General features: G+C 42.4%; 1 protein-coding gene across 1 annotated transcript in view; it reads left to right on the forward strand.

Moving 5' to 3' along the window:
* The first annotated feature begins 1,416 nt into the window (after positions 1 to 1,416).
* Positions 1,417 to 17,822, forward strand: part of UGCG (UDP-glucose ceramide glucosyltransferase) — a 37,264-nt gene continuing 20,858 nt past the window's right edge. Inside the window, exon 1 of the mRNA XM_043453544.1 lies at positions 1,417 to 1,980. Coding sequence (XP_043309479.1) covers positions 1,883 to 1,980 — 98 coding nt within the window. The 5' untranslated portion in view covers positions 1,417 to 1,882. The remainder of the gene's footprint in view (positions 1,981 to 17,822) is intronic.

Here is a 17,822-nt window from a genome sequence, read left to right on the forward strand (position 1 = left end):
CATACACTTAAGTCGCTAAGTCGTATACAAGTCTTTTCTATCCCATGGACCGTAGCCTGCCAAACTCCTCTGTCCATGAGGTTTTCCAGGTAATAATATTGGAGTAGGTTGCCATTTCCTTCTTCAGAGGATCTTTCCGATGCAGGGTAACCCCCATGTTCTACATGCAGGTGGATTCTTTATAACTGAGCCACCTGGGAAGCCCCTTTCTGATTGTAGTTTATCATTTAATTGTAGATTGAGGTAGTTAATTCGATCAATATTAACTATATAAATAACAATGATAAACAACTTCTTTCCAAAATTGAATTCTATTCTGAAATCTCTCAAGGAAGTCTTGGATTATGTAAAAGGAAATCATTTGAAATAATAAACACTGTCTAAACATAAAACAATGAAGAAACTATATAAACTCATCTTGGCTAAAGAAACAAACAGAAACGTTTAGTACTAGATTAAAATATCTCCCTGGACTGATTTAAAATTAAGATAAACACTAGGTTTCCTTAACTATCCAAAATGCCACATCTTTCCATCTTTCCATTTTAGAGTGCTATCCTCCTGTGTAACTTAAAATCTTCTAGTAGCTAGCAGAATTTAAAAAACAGCAGCAAAGACTGAATTAATTTTAATAATTTAACTCAATGTATCAAAAATATTCTTAAAATTTGTAGTCAATATAAAATTAATGAGGCATCTTCATACCAGGTGTATGACTTACATTCGCAACACAACTCACTCAGTTCCTACTATCCATATGTGAAGCGCGCAATAGTCGCCTATGGCTATCATATTGGGCAGGAGTCCTAGAGGACTTCAGAATAAACTGATCCTTTACATCCTGAGTTTAAGAATTTCCTGTAGGTTACATGCTGCTTCTAAGGTGCTTAGAGATCTGTGAAGCAGAAGATTTCACTCTCGGTACGTTGTGATCCAAGACTCGACAGCATTGAAAGTAGCAAGGGAGGAAGGCAATGGGACACCCGGACGCCCAGGAACATGCCTTAGAGGAAGGTCTGGGCTGCTCCGGGCAATGCCCGGCGCAAAGGCTGAGGACACAGCTTTGGAAGTTGCCCTGCGAGACAACTCGGGGCTGCCTGGAACCCCGGGTCTTCTCCTAGGACGCCCTGGAACACCAGAGCAGGACAAAGGGAAAGTGTCCTCCGAGCTGGACACAGGGTCGCGCTCCGCCGACAGAGGCGGGCTCAGGGGTGCAGAGCTGGCTGCCCGGGTCGCATTCTCCGGTCACCAAGAGGTGGGCGGCGGCCGGAGCCGCGAGAGGAACACCCAGAAGAACCCTCCCAGGGGCGCGCTCACGACAGTGACGCCACCAGCGCGAGGGCGGCAGGGTGGGCGGAGAGGAGCGGCGCGCACCGCCCCTTGGAGGGCGGGACCGCGGTTTCGGAGGGCCGGGGCGGGGCGGGGTGCGCCGGAGAGTCGGGGCGCCTGCTGGCGGTTTCGATTAGTGCGCGGAGCTGCGGCGGCAGAGCAGGGCGCGGAGCTGCGCTGCCCGGAGCCCGGCGCCGGGGCTGCGAGAAGGCGGCGGGGCGGCGACGGAGGCGGCGGCGCAGGCGCGCGGGGTCCGGCCGGCGGCCGCGAAGCGGTGGAGAGGAGAGCCGGAGCGCGGGGCCACGGCCGACCTGACCACTGAGTCCGGCCACCGCAGCGCCTGCATCCGCGAGCGCGCCCGGGCCAGCGCGCGAGGGAGCGCGCGCGGGCGGGGGCGCGCAGGCCCTGCCCGCCCCTTCCGCCCCCACCCCCTCCGCCCCTTCCTCTCCCCACCTTTCTCTCCCCTTCTGCGCCCCCGCGCCGGGCGCCCACCCAGTCCTCCTCCTGCGGGAGCGCTGTCCGCTGCGGCGGCCGGAGCGGGCCGGGCCGGGGGATGGCGCTGCTGGACCTGGCCCTGGAGGGAATGGCCGTCTTCGGGTTCGTCCTCTTCTTGGTGTTGTGGCTGATGCATTTCATGGCCATCATCTACACGTGAGTGAGGGGCAGCTGGAGGAGCCCGTGGTGGGGTCCAGGCCTCGGGGACAGGCGAGGGTAGGAGGAATTTCGCTTTGGAGGAGATTGGGCTCGGATGGGGGTGGAGACAGCCAATTTTCAGACTCTTCTTCCCGGTCTCTCTAGCCTTGGATCAGCTGGGCCGGGGGTTTCATTGGAAGAAGAAGTGGCTACTGATGGGGGTGGCTGGGCTGCAGGCGACTTCACAGCCAGGAGAAAGAGACTGTACTCTTTTTATGTGTAGAGCGAAAGGTCGCTTGCTTGGTTTGATTGTGGTACGGATCCGTGTGGTTTTTCATCTGGGCCAAGATGTATGGTGTATTTTTTTTTTTCCTCTCTCGACCCGGGCCACATTTCTGTTATGATGATGATCGTTTCCACTCTTCTGGGAGCTGCACGGCAGCCACCTGGGGCCCTCCCTGTGGATTTTCTTCTTCCTGGATGAGCTCTCTGCCCTTAGATAGGTGTGAAGCACCTGTCCATCTTGAAAAACGTCCACCAAACCTCTGAACTGGTGTTGTAACCTTAAGTCATGTCAGCTTGTACATTTCAGTGTGGTTCCCCCCCACCCCCCACCAATTCCTTGTTTTTTCTTGTTTAGCTTGGGTCTCCCACACACATACCTTTTCATTAGATACCATTCACTGAAGACAGTAGCAAGCAAGACAGAATTCCTGTCCTCATAGAGCTTACATTCCAGAAGGGAGAGACATAATTAAAATCCGAATAAGGTTATTTCAGATAGTGATAAAGACTATGAAGTAAAATCGGGTAATGGGATGAATATGACATAGGGTGTGTAGCTACTTTTGATATTTCAATTGTTTGAATGTCTTTAAAATGGAAAAAGTCTTTGTAAGGAAATGAAAGAATTGACACAGTTCATTACTCTTGGATTCACTAGACTTTTAGCTGGGGGGAAAAAAAAAGAAAAAGATTGTGCATAGTGAGCTTTACCACAATTTAGAATAGGGTATATGTTAGTAGAGGAGAGGGTAGGACTTTAAGAAAGTAATTACTTACAGTTTTTCTTTCCCTTTTCACTGCAGAAAAAGTGTACTTCTTCCTTTTAGAAATGCTGCATTTTATTAGTATAGTGTGGCATTTCCTGGTAGTGGAGGAAGATGCTACTGATACATTGTAAAGGCATGCTGGTATTTCTTTGAAGATGAACGAAAAATGCTTCTTGGATACTGTTGATTTTAGGTTTTGGAGTTTGTGAGCTATAGGCAGTGAACATTCTGGAGTTCATTTTAAATATGAGTTCTTTAAAAGCAATTTTGTTACTTTATCTGATCATAGAAATAAAGCAGGCTTACTGTATAGGGAATTTAGACTACAGAGAAGAAGAAAGTTAAACACAGGCACCAAAACTCCACTGCCTGTCAACCTTTTGTGCTATCCTTCCAATTATATTTCTGTAGGGGGAGGGAAAGGAAGGGAGGTCAGGAAGGAATGAGGAAGGGGCCATACCATGATTGTTCTGTAACCAGCTTTAAAATTCATCTATTTAATAAATACTTCCTAGGAAGCTGTTTTGTACAAGGCACTGTTCTAGGTGCTGGAAATAAGATTGAAGAACAGTATACCCAAGGCCCCTGCTCTCATGGAGCTTCCATGTAAAATGTCCTAAGTAATTTTTTCATGTCAATAAATGTATGATCTCTCCATCGTTTTTAATAGATGCATGACATTTTTGTTTATGAGGCACTAATATGTGTTCATTATTATTATTGGTAGGCGTTTAGGCTATTTTCAGTTTGTTACGATTACAAACAGCACTGTGATGAATGGCTTCCATCTTTGAGAAATGATCTCCTTAGTTTACATTTTGAAAGAGGAATTATTGGACCAGAAGTGGTGCACATTTTAAACTTGGATACATATTACCCTACAGAAATGTATCTGTTCCTAGTCCTGGTAACATTGTATGATGGTCCCCATTTCCCCTTATTAAGTATTAGGGTTTTTACTGTTCTCTGTTTTTATTTTCATTCCTTTAATTACTGGTTTCATCAAATGTGTTTCATATATTTAATGCCAGTTACAGCTAGTTGTAAATTTCATATTCATAAATCTTTTGCTTGTGCAATCTATTGCTATGCTAATATTTTTCATAGGAAGATTGTTCTGTGATATGCTGCAGTTTTTTCCCAACTTGTTTTTTGTCTTTCAACTTTGTACATGTATTTCACATGTAGAAAAGTGTGTGTGCCTGTGTGTTTTAGGTAGTCTTGTCTTTCACCCGCCCCAACTGGTAAAATTTTTTATCTTTTCCATTTGCCCTATTATGTAATATCTCTTTTAGTATTTTGAGTTTTCTTTTTTTTTTTTTTTAACACTTTACCCCTTATAACGTGTACCAGTATCCACTGTTTTAGTGAAGTATTATTACCTTTATTACAGTGTTACTTGGTGAGGCTGGCCCCTCCTTATTCTTTGGTAAATTTTTTGACTTTTTATACATTTTTACTTGAACTTTAGAACCTTTTTCCCTCCAGACTCTTAATCTTGTATTTAAATTGGAATTGTTAAATTCACAGCCCAATTTGAAGAAAGTTGCCTTCTTTTAACATAGGACTATGATGGAACACCTTCTCTCTATGATGTGTGTGTGTGTGTGCATGCTCAGTCCTGTACGACTGTTTGTGACAGTTATAGACTGTAGCCCACCAGGCTGCTCTGTCCATGGAACTTTCCAGACAAGAATACTGGAGTGGGTTGCCAGTTCCTACTCGAGGGGAACTTCCTGACCCAGGGATCAAACCCGTGTCTCTTGCGTCTCCTGCATTGACAGGCGGATTCTTTACCACTGCACCACCTAAAAGTCACACTTATTTAACACTAGTGAAGTAGCTTAATACTTCAAGTAACCATCTGAGAGTGTTTATACTCTTAGACTGTGACAACTCCAGAATTATTTTAAGTTATTTTGTATTTAATAATAAACTGAAAAAAATTTTTAAATATCTTTTTGTTTAAAATACTTTCAGTTTTTGAGAATAGCACAAACTTTAGTTAAGATACGGTAGTCTTTGTATTTCTTTTTTAATGCTCCACAAAGTTACCTTTTATATTGACAGTAACAGGATCCAGAAAAGTTAAATGAAAATACAGCAAAGAAAATGCAATTAGTTTATAACAGATTAGTAGGAATCTTCAGAATATTTTTCTGAAATAGGTAAAATAACATGATGTAAATAATCAACAGCTTAATTTATGTATAAATTATATGCTGCCTTTAAAAAAATTAAGTTCCTTTCATCTCATCCCACCATCATTATTATTTACTGTTTGATTTGATTCCTTTCTTACTGAAGTGAAGATGCTTCCCAGTTTGAGTTGTTTTCAAGCAGAGCACTAAGGGTTTGTCCTCTCCTCTTTCTACTGTATTTAGTAAATTTGCAGGTTTGATCATCTCAACATTTTGATATTCTTAGCATTTTGACAAGCAAGGCAAAAGAATATTGGCAGTGATATTTTGGTTAAAATTTTATGCTCAGCATTCTGTATTTTATTGAAGAATATATTTCCTGAACATGTGTCTGTATCCTCTCAAATCTTTTTTGAATATGGTAAAGTATAAATAAATTAAAATAGCCAGATTTTTAATCACTGCGCCTCCTAAAACCTTGTGCCTGAAACTGGTGGAAATGGAGCCTATTATCAAACCTTATATGGTTCCATATCTGGTTGTCAGGTTAAGGAGCGTAATCTGTGAGCTACTAATGTTTAAAAATATTTAAGTAACACAAACATTGCAGTGAAATTGCTAAAAAACAAAACAATAGAACATTTTTTTAAAACCCATGGTTATTTTTTTACAATTAAATACAGTGTGTTATGGTATCTAGTTAATTTGGATCCAATGTTCTATTGTATTGTAGCTTCTTAAAATGAGATTAAAAAGCTAAGTATTGGCCTGTATTTTTTAAATGGAGCAGAATGTAATTAATACAGTGAACAATTGTTCAATGACATTTTTTGCTCTGATTTCATAAATATTTTATAAATCGTATAAGCTTACAGTTTTAAAAATTGAGGTGGTTTATAACTAGAGAACCATTATTTTCAATATTTTGAAACTTTCTCTGCTCACTGGTATCTTTACCTACTGCTTTGCTCTTTTCCAGAATTAATATTGACTGATGCCTCATCATTTCATAGCATATTTTAGATGGCAGAGATTTATGGAATTTTGCCTAAAATGTCTCTGCACGCACTCCCACTCCCCCCTACCCTCTCCCCCCCCACACACATACAACTTGTGGGATCTTAGTTTCCTGACTAGGGATTGAACCCCAGGCCCATGACAAGTAAAGGCGCTGGACCACCAGGGAATTCCCCTTATAAGGTTAAAGATAACTTTTAGATTAGAGCATTTGAAATTCAAGACTCTTATTTTGAAGATTGTTTTCTTAAAAAAAAAAGAAACTAATGATTATATCCTCTGTAGGCAGAGTTAGTTAAGTGATTTTTTTATGGAATTTTTTCTCTTTTGTTGAGAGCTCGTGTGGTTTGATAGCTGGGGGACTGTGGCGAATTCATACAAAAGTCTGGAACCAATTTTTTTTCTTCCCTCTGTGGCTATTAGGAACCATTCTGCTAGATAAGAGTTTCTAAGCAAGATACCTTGCTTTTTTCTCCTCTCAGCTCCCCATCCTTCTCACTCCTTGGACTTAATCATTTTTTCCCCTTTATGTGTGGTATCCTGTTTAGTGATAGCCTTTTTGTTTTCTGTTAATTGACTGGAGGTGCCATGGTACGGTGGCAATACTTCTTGTATCCATCCAATATTAACTGCCCTCTACTAAACATTCTTTTCTTGAATATTTTTTTTTCTCAAGTTAATTCTGCCTTTCCTAATTTTTCCAGTATAACAACTTTTAAACCTGCTGCACAATTTTTTAGTAGAGTTTAAATACTCATTGTATCAGGATAACTGTGATAAACTGCCTGTCAGAAAGTAATTATGTTTTTAATGTGAATTTTAGCATTTCAGATATTATTTTTAGATAATATGATTTTTTTTTAAGTTGGCCTTACATGTATGGTGTTCTGAGCCTTAGTAGAGTGTAAACCGAGGAGAGGTTATTTTCTGGGTTTAGTCCTGAGGATTCAGTTGGACTTTGAACAGATGTTGCTCAGTCGGGGCCATTGCTGCCCAAACCACTTTTGGGTGCATGAATCAGGTAGTTCAGCCCCTTGAACCTGAGTCTTGGGGAGATATGGAATTGGACGATACTGTGATAGCTTTAAAAAGCAAACTGGACATTAAAAAAAAAAAAAAGCAAAATGGAAATTTACTATTTAGTGGTGGTTCTCTTAATTCATCATGCCTTCCTTTTCCTACCTACATCATTAGTTCAGTATATATTATCGCTACCCTAGATTATTGAACTATCTCTACTCCCTGGTATTTTTACCTACAGCTCTGCTCTTTATCTACTTTGTTTTTCTTACTGTAGCGTAATCTTTCTGGAGCAGCAATCTTGGATCATGTGCTTAAAATCTTACAGAGGTCCCCCACTGCCTTCAGGTTAAAATTCAAACTCCTTATCAAGGCGTGTAATTCTTGAGGAGGTGAGCCATCTCCTATGCCTGTTTCTCCAGCCACAGTGACTTACTGGCATTCCTCTGAATGTGCAATGTAATTTTTTCAGAATTCTCTTTCTCTCCTTTTTTCTGTTTCTCTCCCTTCTTCCTTCCCTCCCTTCCTTTTTGTTTTACTAACTCCTCCTCATTAAGCTTTAGCGCCTTACTGGGTTAGGCACCCCCTCTTACGCCCTTCCATAGTATCTTGAATTTACCCATCTAAAAACTATGTGTTCTGTTGTCTCTTTCCCCACTTACAATTATAAACTTTGGGGAGTGGGGAGGTGTCTTATTTACTATTGTATCTTCAGTGCTACTTGGCAGCTGATCATTGCATGTCGAATGAATAATCTTTGATTTTTTTTTCCCCAGTAGTAATGGTGGGATTTTTGTTCACTCATTAACTTAGTGTTATTTGGCCATTGTGATTTCAGGTAGATGGACAGAACTTGGGGCGAATTCAGTGGCCGTGGCTTTTCATGAAATGAATTGGACCAAATGGAATCTTTGTCTCACTATTTCTGATTGTGGGTTAAAATAGAAACAGGGCCATATCAGTCACATGATCCTGATTGTGCTCAGTCACGTCCAACTCTTTGGGACCCCATGGACTATAGCGCACCGGGCTTCTCAGTCCATGGGATTCCCCAGGCAAGAAGACCAGAGTGGCCATTGCCTTCTCCAGGAAATCTTCTCAACCCAGGGATCAAACCCAGGTCTCTTGCATTGCAGGCTGATCCTTTACCACCAGGGAAGCCCAATCACATGTTCACCTACAAATTACTTGTTAGATCTGAATATCCCCCCAGGGTTTTCCAAAGGGAATACCTGTCATGCCTTCAGTAGTCTGTACACTTGGATCTACCCTTTGGGAAATGCAAAGCTACTTGTTGCTATTAGCAAAATACGTTGCTCTATTTCCCATACACTCTGGCTAGCTCTTTTGTTTACCGAAGGGTTAGTGGGTTGTTTGGGGGGCCGGGGGGTGTGGGGGGACAAAATTAACAAAGGTCTCCTCATTTTTTCCGGTGACGGAATCTTTTGTGTTCTCTAGTGTACAAGTCTGTTGTCCAATGGAAACAGTTTGTGTTTTCCTATAAAGGTAACTCACTAATGGGTTGTTCTGTGTTCTCTGGGGGATCTTGTGTCTACAGAGTTAATGTTGCACCAGAAGGTATGTTTTGTGATGTGGTGTGCTTTGCTAATTAAGCTCATTTTGCTGCAGTACCATTGTTTGAAGATAAATGCTATATGGAGGTAACATTAATCATGACACTACTGATTACAGACATGGTAACAACCTTCTAGAGTACATCCATAGCTAAAAACAACAACAAAAGAAGCCTTTTATCATTTGGAATTGCTGGGATGGACTATATGAAGTGTGGGATCTGCTGATCAAGCAATCAACTTAATTTTACATGAAATATTAACAAGCTTGATGGCGAAGGAGAAAATTCCCAGTGTCAGATAAATCGCTTCAACTGACTTGCACAGCAGAGCTATAAAAACAGCACAGTCTGGGGCTGTTAAGCAAGGTGAACTTTGCCCTCAAGGAATCTATCTTCCCCTTCGAAGCTTTGAGGGAAATTCTTGTGCCTCTTTTCTGGTAGGTGTAGCGCTGTCTTAAGGTTGCTGCACCGGAGACGCAGGTTCGATCCCTTGGTGGGACAGATTCCCTGGAGGAGGAAATGGCAACCCACTCCAGTATTCTTGCCTGGGAAATCCCATGGGCAGCAGCAGCCAGGGGCTGATGAAGGGATGAGCAGAGTCTGCCCTCTCGCCCAGAAGTCTCCCTTCATTCCAGGCCCCCCTCCTGCTCAAAACTCAATTTGAATATAAAGCCATAAAATAAATTATTTTTAAATGGTGCCATTGACTACGCCAAAGCCTTCAACTGTGTGGATCACAATAAACTGTGGAAAATTCTGAAGGAGATGGAAATACCAGACCACCTGACCTGCCTCTTGAGAAACCTGTATGCAGGTCAGGAAGCAACAGTTAGAACTGAACATGGAACAACAGACTGGTTCCAAATAGGAAAAGGAGTACATCAAGGCTGTATATTGTCACCCTGCTTATTTAACTTGTATGCAGAGCACATCATGAGAAACGCTGGGCTGCAAGAAGCACAAGCTGAAATCAAGATTGCCGGGAGAAATATCAATAACCTCAGATATTCAGATGACACCACCCTATGGCAGAAAGTGAAGAGGAACTAAAAAGCCTCTTGATGAAAGTGAAAGAGGAGAGTGAAAAAGTTGGCTTAAAGCTCAACATTCAGAAAACTAAGATAGTGGCATCTGGTCCCGTCGCCTCATGGGAAATAGATGGGGAGACAGTGGAAACAGTGTCAGACTTTATTTTTGGGGGCTCCAAAATCACTGCAGATGGTGACTGCAGCCATGAAATTAAAAGATGCTTACTCCTTGGAAGGAAAGTTATGACCAACCTAGATAGCATATTAAAAAGCAGAGACATTACTTTGCCAACAAAGGTCCGTCTGTCAAGGCTATGGTTTTTCAGTGGTCATGTATGGAAGTGAGAGTTGGACTGTGAAGAAAGCTGAGTGCCGAAAAATTGATGCTTTTGAACTGTGGTGTTGGAGAAGACTCTTGAGAGTCCCTTGGACTGCAAGGAGATCCAACCAGTCCATCCTGAAGGAGATCAGTCCTGGGTGTTCATTGGAAGGACTGATGCTGGAGCTGAAACTCCAATACTTTGGCCACCTCATGCGAAGAGTTGACTCATTGGAAAAGACCCTGATGCTGGGAGGGATTGGGGGCAGGAGGAGAAAGGGACGACAGAGGATGAGATGGCTGGATGGGATCACCGACTCGATGGGCATGAGTTTGAGTAAACTCCAGGAGTTGGTGATGGACAGGGAGGCCTGGCGTGCTGCGATTCATGGGGTCGCAGAGTCGGACATGACTGAGCAACTGAACTGAACTGAACCATTAAACAAACTGTTGAGGAGGGGCCGAAAGGGTACTAAAAGATTCAAAGGATAAAACAGTAACCTAAAATGATGGAAAGGACAGTACAGTTTTAGAGACTGAGATGTTAGGAAATGAAAATCAACGAGGAAAAGCACGGCCATCCATCCCATCAGTTCACAAGTCAAAAAACCCTTGTGCAGGGAGGCACTTAAGATTCATCAAGCCAGAGCATCCATAAAGTCCAGAAGAATGTTCCCGAATACTCCTTACCATCCGTTGGAGTTCTTTGACGTGTTCTCTGAAGAGATGTCCTTTTAGCTCACAATAGAAAAGCAGTTGGAGTTCTTTGACGTGTTCTCTGAAGAGATGTCCTTTTAGCTCACAATAGAAAAGCAAGACCCCGTGGGCCTCTCTCTGCCTGTGATTCATCTCCCCTGACCTTTTAGACTGAACTAACTGGTACTCTGAGCGGCACCCCAGATGGTACCTGCCCTTCCGTTCCCTGGCCTTGCAGCTGACAGGTACTGCCCTGCAGCAGCTTGCTGTGAGTACCCCGCTCCCTGTCCTTGACAGTGACAGGCCTTAATTACATCAATTAATTTTTTTTTTTTTGATGGAGGAGTGACTCCGGCTCTCAATTTAAAATGTCATTTAGAAATAATGCCTTGGGAAAATAACACGTATTGAAAATTTACCATACTTTCCTGTCTTCCCCAGGTGCTCCCTTAGTTTCAAGATCATTTTGTTCTTCAGAAACGAAGCCAAGCAAACCATTGACTAGCATATACCTGGTCTGTCCCTTTCTCTTTCTGAATGTGTTCCTGAAAATGTAATAAAATCAGATGTCTGACAGTTAAATGGACAGGTGTTGGGAGGGGAGATTTTGTTTCAAGAGAACTTAAGAATAGTATTAAAATCCCAGACTCTGGATCTGGTGGTCACAGTGCCTAGGATCTGCTGCCACTGCTGAGAACTTTCCAGGTATTAGAAGCTGTGGGGATGGGTGTTTTCTCCCCAGGAGGAAGGCTGCATTGTAGTCTTTGTTCTGGGGACTGTGTTAGGTGTAGTGATTGAATGGCCAGCCAAAAAGAATAGACTCCTTTGGAATGCCTCGGAATATCTCCAAGATAGAAGGCAGTATTGATTGGATTATACAGTAACCAGTAGTCACTCTGTGCCCTGTACCTGCTGCATTGTGGAAATTATCACGCCTCTGCCTCTCAGTTCTGAGGGTGACAGTCTTTTCATCCAGCAGAGCCAAGGAAACGGGGGGGATTCTTGTGACTGCAGAATCCAACATTCTGAGCCAGGCTCTGAGCGTGGAGAAATTTCGAGAAGCCAGCACCTCTGCCCAGCTGAGAACCCTTTTAATAGTCTTAAAGGGGAGCCCACCTAAGAAAACAGTAACAGGTCATTTTTAGGCAATAATAATTTGTGTCATTTAAAGTCTGTCTCACACTTGCATTGTTTCTACACTTTTGGATTATACCTATAGAACTTTAAATTGGTTCCTAAATTTTGAGTGTAATTTTAACCTTGACTATAACTTTAACACAGTATATATTAATACTTTGCACTAAATGTTTTATCCCATGTTTTGATTTACTCTGTTTTAACTACAATTTGAGACTTTTAATGATTCCCTTTCCCCCTTTAGTCTTTTTTTTTTGCATTTTAAAAAATAGTTTTACACTTAAAAAAAATTATGTATTCATTTATTTTTAGCTGTGCTAGGGCTTCCTACACAGGGTTTTCTCTAGTTGTCACGAGTGGGGCTGCCCTGCAGTTGTGGTGTCTGGGCTTCTCACTGGGGTGGTTTCTCTTGTTGCAGAGAACCACATGGGCTCATGGGCTCTAAAGTGCTCGGACTTCAGTAGTTGTGGCACGTGGGCTCGGTAGTTGCAGCTCCCAGGCTCTGGAGCACAGGCTCAATAGCTGTGGTGCAGGCATGGGACTCCCAGATCAGGGATCAAACCCATGTCTCCTACATTGGCAGGTGGATATTTTTTTACCACTGAGCCGCCAGGGAAGCCCCCGCCCCCCACCTTTTAATTTTTCTTAATACGTAAGAATTGACTTTATCTTTAAAAAGAAAAACCAACATAATGGATTACTCTTTAAACATATATGAAATAACTTTTAAGTATATGAATTTCCAGTCCTTCCTTTTTGGTTATATACATTGCATCAGTGTTTTATCTCTCTAAATCTCTAATCAGAACTATGATATTTCAGAGGAGTTAAATTTAGTGGAAAATGTTCTTTTTGAAAAATTACTAGAAATAGCTATCGCTGAATGTTTACTTTGTGGCTTAATCTCATCTATTTCTCACAACTACTTTATGAAGTAAGTACTCTTACCCACACTTTAAAAAACAAAAGCAACTTGAAATAAAGAAATACCTTGCCCAGGGATACACAGTTAGTTAACTCTGAAGCTGGTACAGAAGTCTAGACAGTCTTTCCAGCCGTGGCTCTTAAACTTCACTGTGACTTTCCTAGCAGACTCAGTGGTAAAGAATCTGCCTGCCAATGCAGGAGATGCGGGTTTGATCTGTGAGTCAGGGGAAGATCCCCTGGAGAAGGGAATGGCCACCACTCCAGTATTCCTGCCTGGAAAATTCCATGGAGGGAGGACCTTCGTGGGCTGCAGTCCATTGGGTCGCAAAGAGTCAGACACGATTAAGCACACTAGTACTCACTACTTAAACCAATGTGCTGTATATACTGCGGGTGATAACCTAAAAGTAACCCCGGAAGTAATCCATAGGGATAGAATATCTGTATGGAAGTTTCTCCAGTTGCTCTGAATCTTAAGTTTTTGATAACCGGCAACTTTGAGATCACTATGGAGACAGCCCCATTCTTTCTCTCTTCTCCCACCCTTCCCCAACTTGAAGGGCTCCTTGGAGGCTTCTTGTTTTCCATCGGTCCTGGAACAGCTGATCTTTCTGAGAGTTTCCATCTCTGCCCTCTTCTGTTCTTACTGTAATCAGACTTCCTAGGCCCATGGGTCTCAACTTTGCACATTGGAGTCACTGCGGAAGATTTAAAAAAACAAAACAAAACAAAAAAACATGTTGCTGTCTGGGCCTCAACTCAAGAGATTCAGTAAGGAATTTACACACACACCCACCCACACCCCCACCCCCACCCACCCTCCCAGGTGATTTTCTTCTGCAGTCAAGGCTGAGAACAGTTGTCCTAGGCTGTTTATCCTTGTGCTACTTGGCTGCACTGAATTCTCCACTACAATTCACTTCCTCATCTTGCCCTTGCCTTCCCTTGGATCAGTCTGCCCAGTTATCCTGAATCTATCTCATAATTTATAGCTTATAATCATGCAATCACGTGGATTGAACTACTACACATTCATGGGCTCAGATCTCACCCCTGAGCTGTTGCTGGCATCAGATAATACTTTGTTTCCATTTTTAGCTCTGACACCCATGACTGGCAGCACCTCTTCTAAATCTTCACCATCTTACCCCCCATCCTTGCCACATTACCTTAACTCCTGCTTCACACTGTGGATCTTCTCAGGCCATTCCTTAGTTTTTATTTCCTCTCTCTTTACCTTTTGACTAGCCCTTTCTGCTAACCATTTATACTCAAATTTTAAAAATTAAAAATAAGTAAAAATTAAACTGAAAAACTCTTCTCCATCTGGTTACTAAGTTTGGCCTTTTTTCACTGTCAGATTTCAGGAGAAATTAGTGTTTATTCACTGTTATCACCACTCACCTCTCATTCATTTGCTTCTCAACTGTTTTTATTGATCTGCCCCTTGCCCAGAGGACTCTGAGGTCACCGGTGTTCACACATTCTAGTGGACATTTCAGTTCTGTGGGTATTTCAATCCAATGGGCATTTCAGTTCTTACCATGTCCTCTCGGCAGCATTCAATGTTATTCTTTCTGAACCCGTTCAAAAAGAAAATAGCCCAGCCTAACAAACTCTTCTGTGGCTTCACTTTCTTCCTGGCTCTTTCCACTCTGGGTCGTCTTCATGCATTACCAGTTATGTAAATATTAGTTATATTGATTTGTAACCAACTGCTAATGGCATGCCCCACCTAGGAGAGCTTATGTATTTACTAAACTGTGGATGGCTCGCGTGTTTTTCTCTCTAGACTAACCGTTTCTTCCAACAGTATTTAGCCAACCACTTTTTACTCTTCATTTATTTAACTTTAAAAAAAATGCATAGCATGTCAATTTGTCTATAACTGAGTCACTTTGCTATAAAGCAGAGATTGGTACAACATTGTAAATCACCTATACTTCAACTGAAAAATAAAATTAAAAAATTTTGAGAACACAAGATGTATCATTGTTTCGTTGGACCCTGGAGACTTAACAGCCTACTGTAGTGTGTCTTCAGGTGCCAGATGCAGAAGAGAGCATCCCGAGGGACTCCATTTAGATAGATTTTGAAGCCAGGAAAATTAGTCTCTGGTACTTGAAGTCAGGATAGTGGTTACCTTGAGGAGAGGGTAGTTAGTAGAAGGGGACAGGCATGGGCTTCTGGGGTTCTGGTAAGACTCTGTTTCTTGATCTGGCTACAGTTTCCATGGGTGTTTCACTTTGAGAAAATTCAGTGAGCTGTGTACTTTCATGTAACTTTATGTGTTATGTAGCGAAAAAAAGTAATCCTTGACTCCCCTACGAAAACATCAAGGTGGCAAGGCAAATGCATGAGGGGAAGGTAGAAGTGGATTCCCAGGATGGCAGCTGAAACTGAAAAAGGATCCCAGGATCCTGGAAGGAGGCATATCACCTGATCAGGCTAAGGGTGGAAACAGGCACCCACAGGAAATCTTATGCAAGGTGTGGGAGCTGTAAGCTCACGTTCATGCCGTCTAGGTAACGCAGAAACCCTGACCTGAGATCCTTAAAAGCTGCTTTGAAACCAGGGAACCTTGCAGGGCTCTGTCAAAGCCACTCATGAAACTGGCCCCCTTGGGGGATTTCACCATTCAGGCCACTTTTGAGACTCCAGGTAAATGTGTTGTTATTCATAATTTGAAAAGCACAGATTGGCTTCCAACACACCGGCCACGGCCAAGGCCAAGGTACCCATCAGCATCATTTCAGTGAGTAGAAGAGGCTTCTGTATGTGGGCACTGCCCCCATTAAACCCCACTTCCTTGACAGTGTGAAGTGTGCCTTGGGCTTCCCTGGTGGATCAGAGGGTTAAGAATCTGTTTGCAATGCAGGATACCTGGGTTTGATCCCTGGGTCAGGAAGATCCCCCAGAGAAGGGAATGGCTACTCACTCCAGTGTTATTTCCTGGAGAACTCCATGGACAGAGGAGCCTGGTGGGCTACAATCCATGGGGTCTCAAAGAGTCAGACACAACTCAGCGACTAACACTTCTTTTCTCATTGTGTTATCACCGGTGCATAGGATAATGCCTGATACACATTTGGAGTCAAAAGAGATTTATTCAGTAAGGGAATGCTTCGTAGAGCACCACTGTGTACACAGCAGAGTGCTATGTGATTGTATATGTGTGTTGTATTACCTAAGTGAAAACAATGCTCTCCGGAATAGTATTCTGGTATCCTAGCTGGCATACCATACTGCAAGGTGATCCCATGGGGCGTGGAAAGAAAATTGTGAGGTGGGGAGAAGGGAGGGAGAGGGCTAGATACATACCTAGATATTGGGAGGAGGCATAAATTAGAATTTTTTAAAGGCCCTGTAATATAATTGGACTTATGATAATCTTGAGTAGAAATTTCAGTCATGGTACTTATCAGCAATTCACTTCACCATAAACCTAAAGAAAACTTCATGGTGGTTTGGCAGGTCAGTCTATCTTTGATAAAATGCTGCATTCTTGATATGAAAGGATAGGAGATATATATCTATATTAGCATTATGTAAATATATTAGCATTAGTAAGATGTCTTAATGAAGACAAAGAGGAAAAAGGAAAAAATAGAGTCAAAACTAGACTGTTTAGAAGTTTAAATTATTGTTGTTTTTAATCTGAAGCCTCCCCAAATGCAGTGTGTTAGTGGGCTAGGTTTCTCTGTAATTGGCCGTCACCTTATATGGATGTTTTGTTAGTTTAATAGCACTTAATGGTCATACTTCCCTGATGGCTCCGACGGTAAAGCGTCTACCTACAATGCGGGAGACCCAGGTTCAATCCCTGGGTTGGGAAGATCCTCTGGAGAAGGAAATGGCAACCCACTCCAGTACTCTTGCCTGGAAAATCCCATGGACAGAGGAGCGTGGTAGGCTACAGTCCATGGGGTCACAAAGAGTTGGACACAACTGAGCGACTTCACTTTCACTTTCAATGATCATACAGTAGAACTAATAGATAGCAACTACTGGGATTTTAGACTTCTTACTCTTATCATCCATGTCTCAAACCCTTTCATGATTTCAGTTTCTTGGCCTCTTATTCTCTCTGTGTGGTAATCTGGATAATTTCTTCAAATCTGATTCCAGTTCTCCAGTTGTTTTTTGAACTGTGTATATGCAGCTTCTCCATGACCTATCTATTGAGTTTTTGATGTCAGTGACCACCATTTTCATTTCTAGATGTTATGTGGTTCTTTTCACGTATTCATGGTCACATATGGTGGTCTCTCATTCCATCTCTTGGGTTTTGTTCAAGCAACACCTGCAGTTTGTGTTCTGGGTTCTGGGTCCCAAAACCCACATAGTCAGGTGTTTTCCAGGAAGACTTTTTGCTTTTATTCCATTTTATTTTGGACTGAATCCAATTTAGGCAGCATCCCCATCTCTCCTCTGTGGGCCAGGAGTTTTCTACTTTGCCTTTCAAAGATTTCATATTTCTACAAGATTCTTGGAACAGATTTTCAGTCATTCCTGTCTCAGGCTTGTCATCACCTCTAGGTCACTAGAGACCAGCAGGTGGTCCCAGTGTAAGTGTTGTATCCAGCACTCATCTACTCAGAGGTTGCTCTTCATTTCTGAGCTGGGAGGTTTCCTTTTTATTCTAACAGTTTAGTCACATATCTAGAAACATGCTTTTGCATGTGTGCTAAGTCGTGCTAGGTTACTTCAGTCATGCCTGACTCTCTGCGACGCTGTGGACCATATGTAGACATGGGGTTTTCCAGGCAAGAATACTGGAGTGGGTTGCCATGCCCTCCTCCAGGGCATCTTCCTGACCCAGGGATCTAACTGGCATCTCTTACATCTCCTGCATTGGCAGGAGGCTTCTTTACCACTAGCGCCACCTGGAAAGTCCCTAAAACATGCTTTTAGGGTGCTTGTTTTAAGAAACAGCAGAGAAAATTA

This window comes from Cervus canadensis, chromosome 30 (genome assembly GCF_019320065.1).
Source record: "Cervus canadensis isolate Bull #8, Minnesota chromosome 30, ASM1932006v1, whole genome shotgun sequence".
In the NCBI taxonomy this organism is placed as follows: Eukaryota; Metazoa; Chordata; class Mammalia; order Artiodactyla; family Cervidae; genus Cervus; species Cervus canadensis.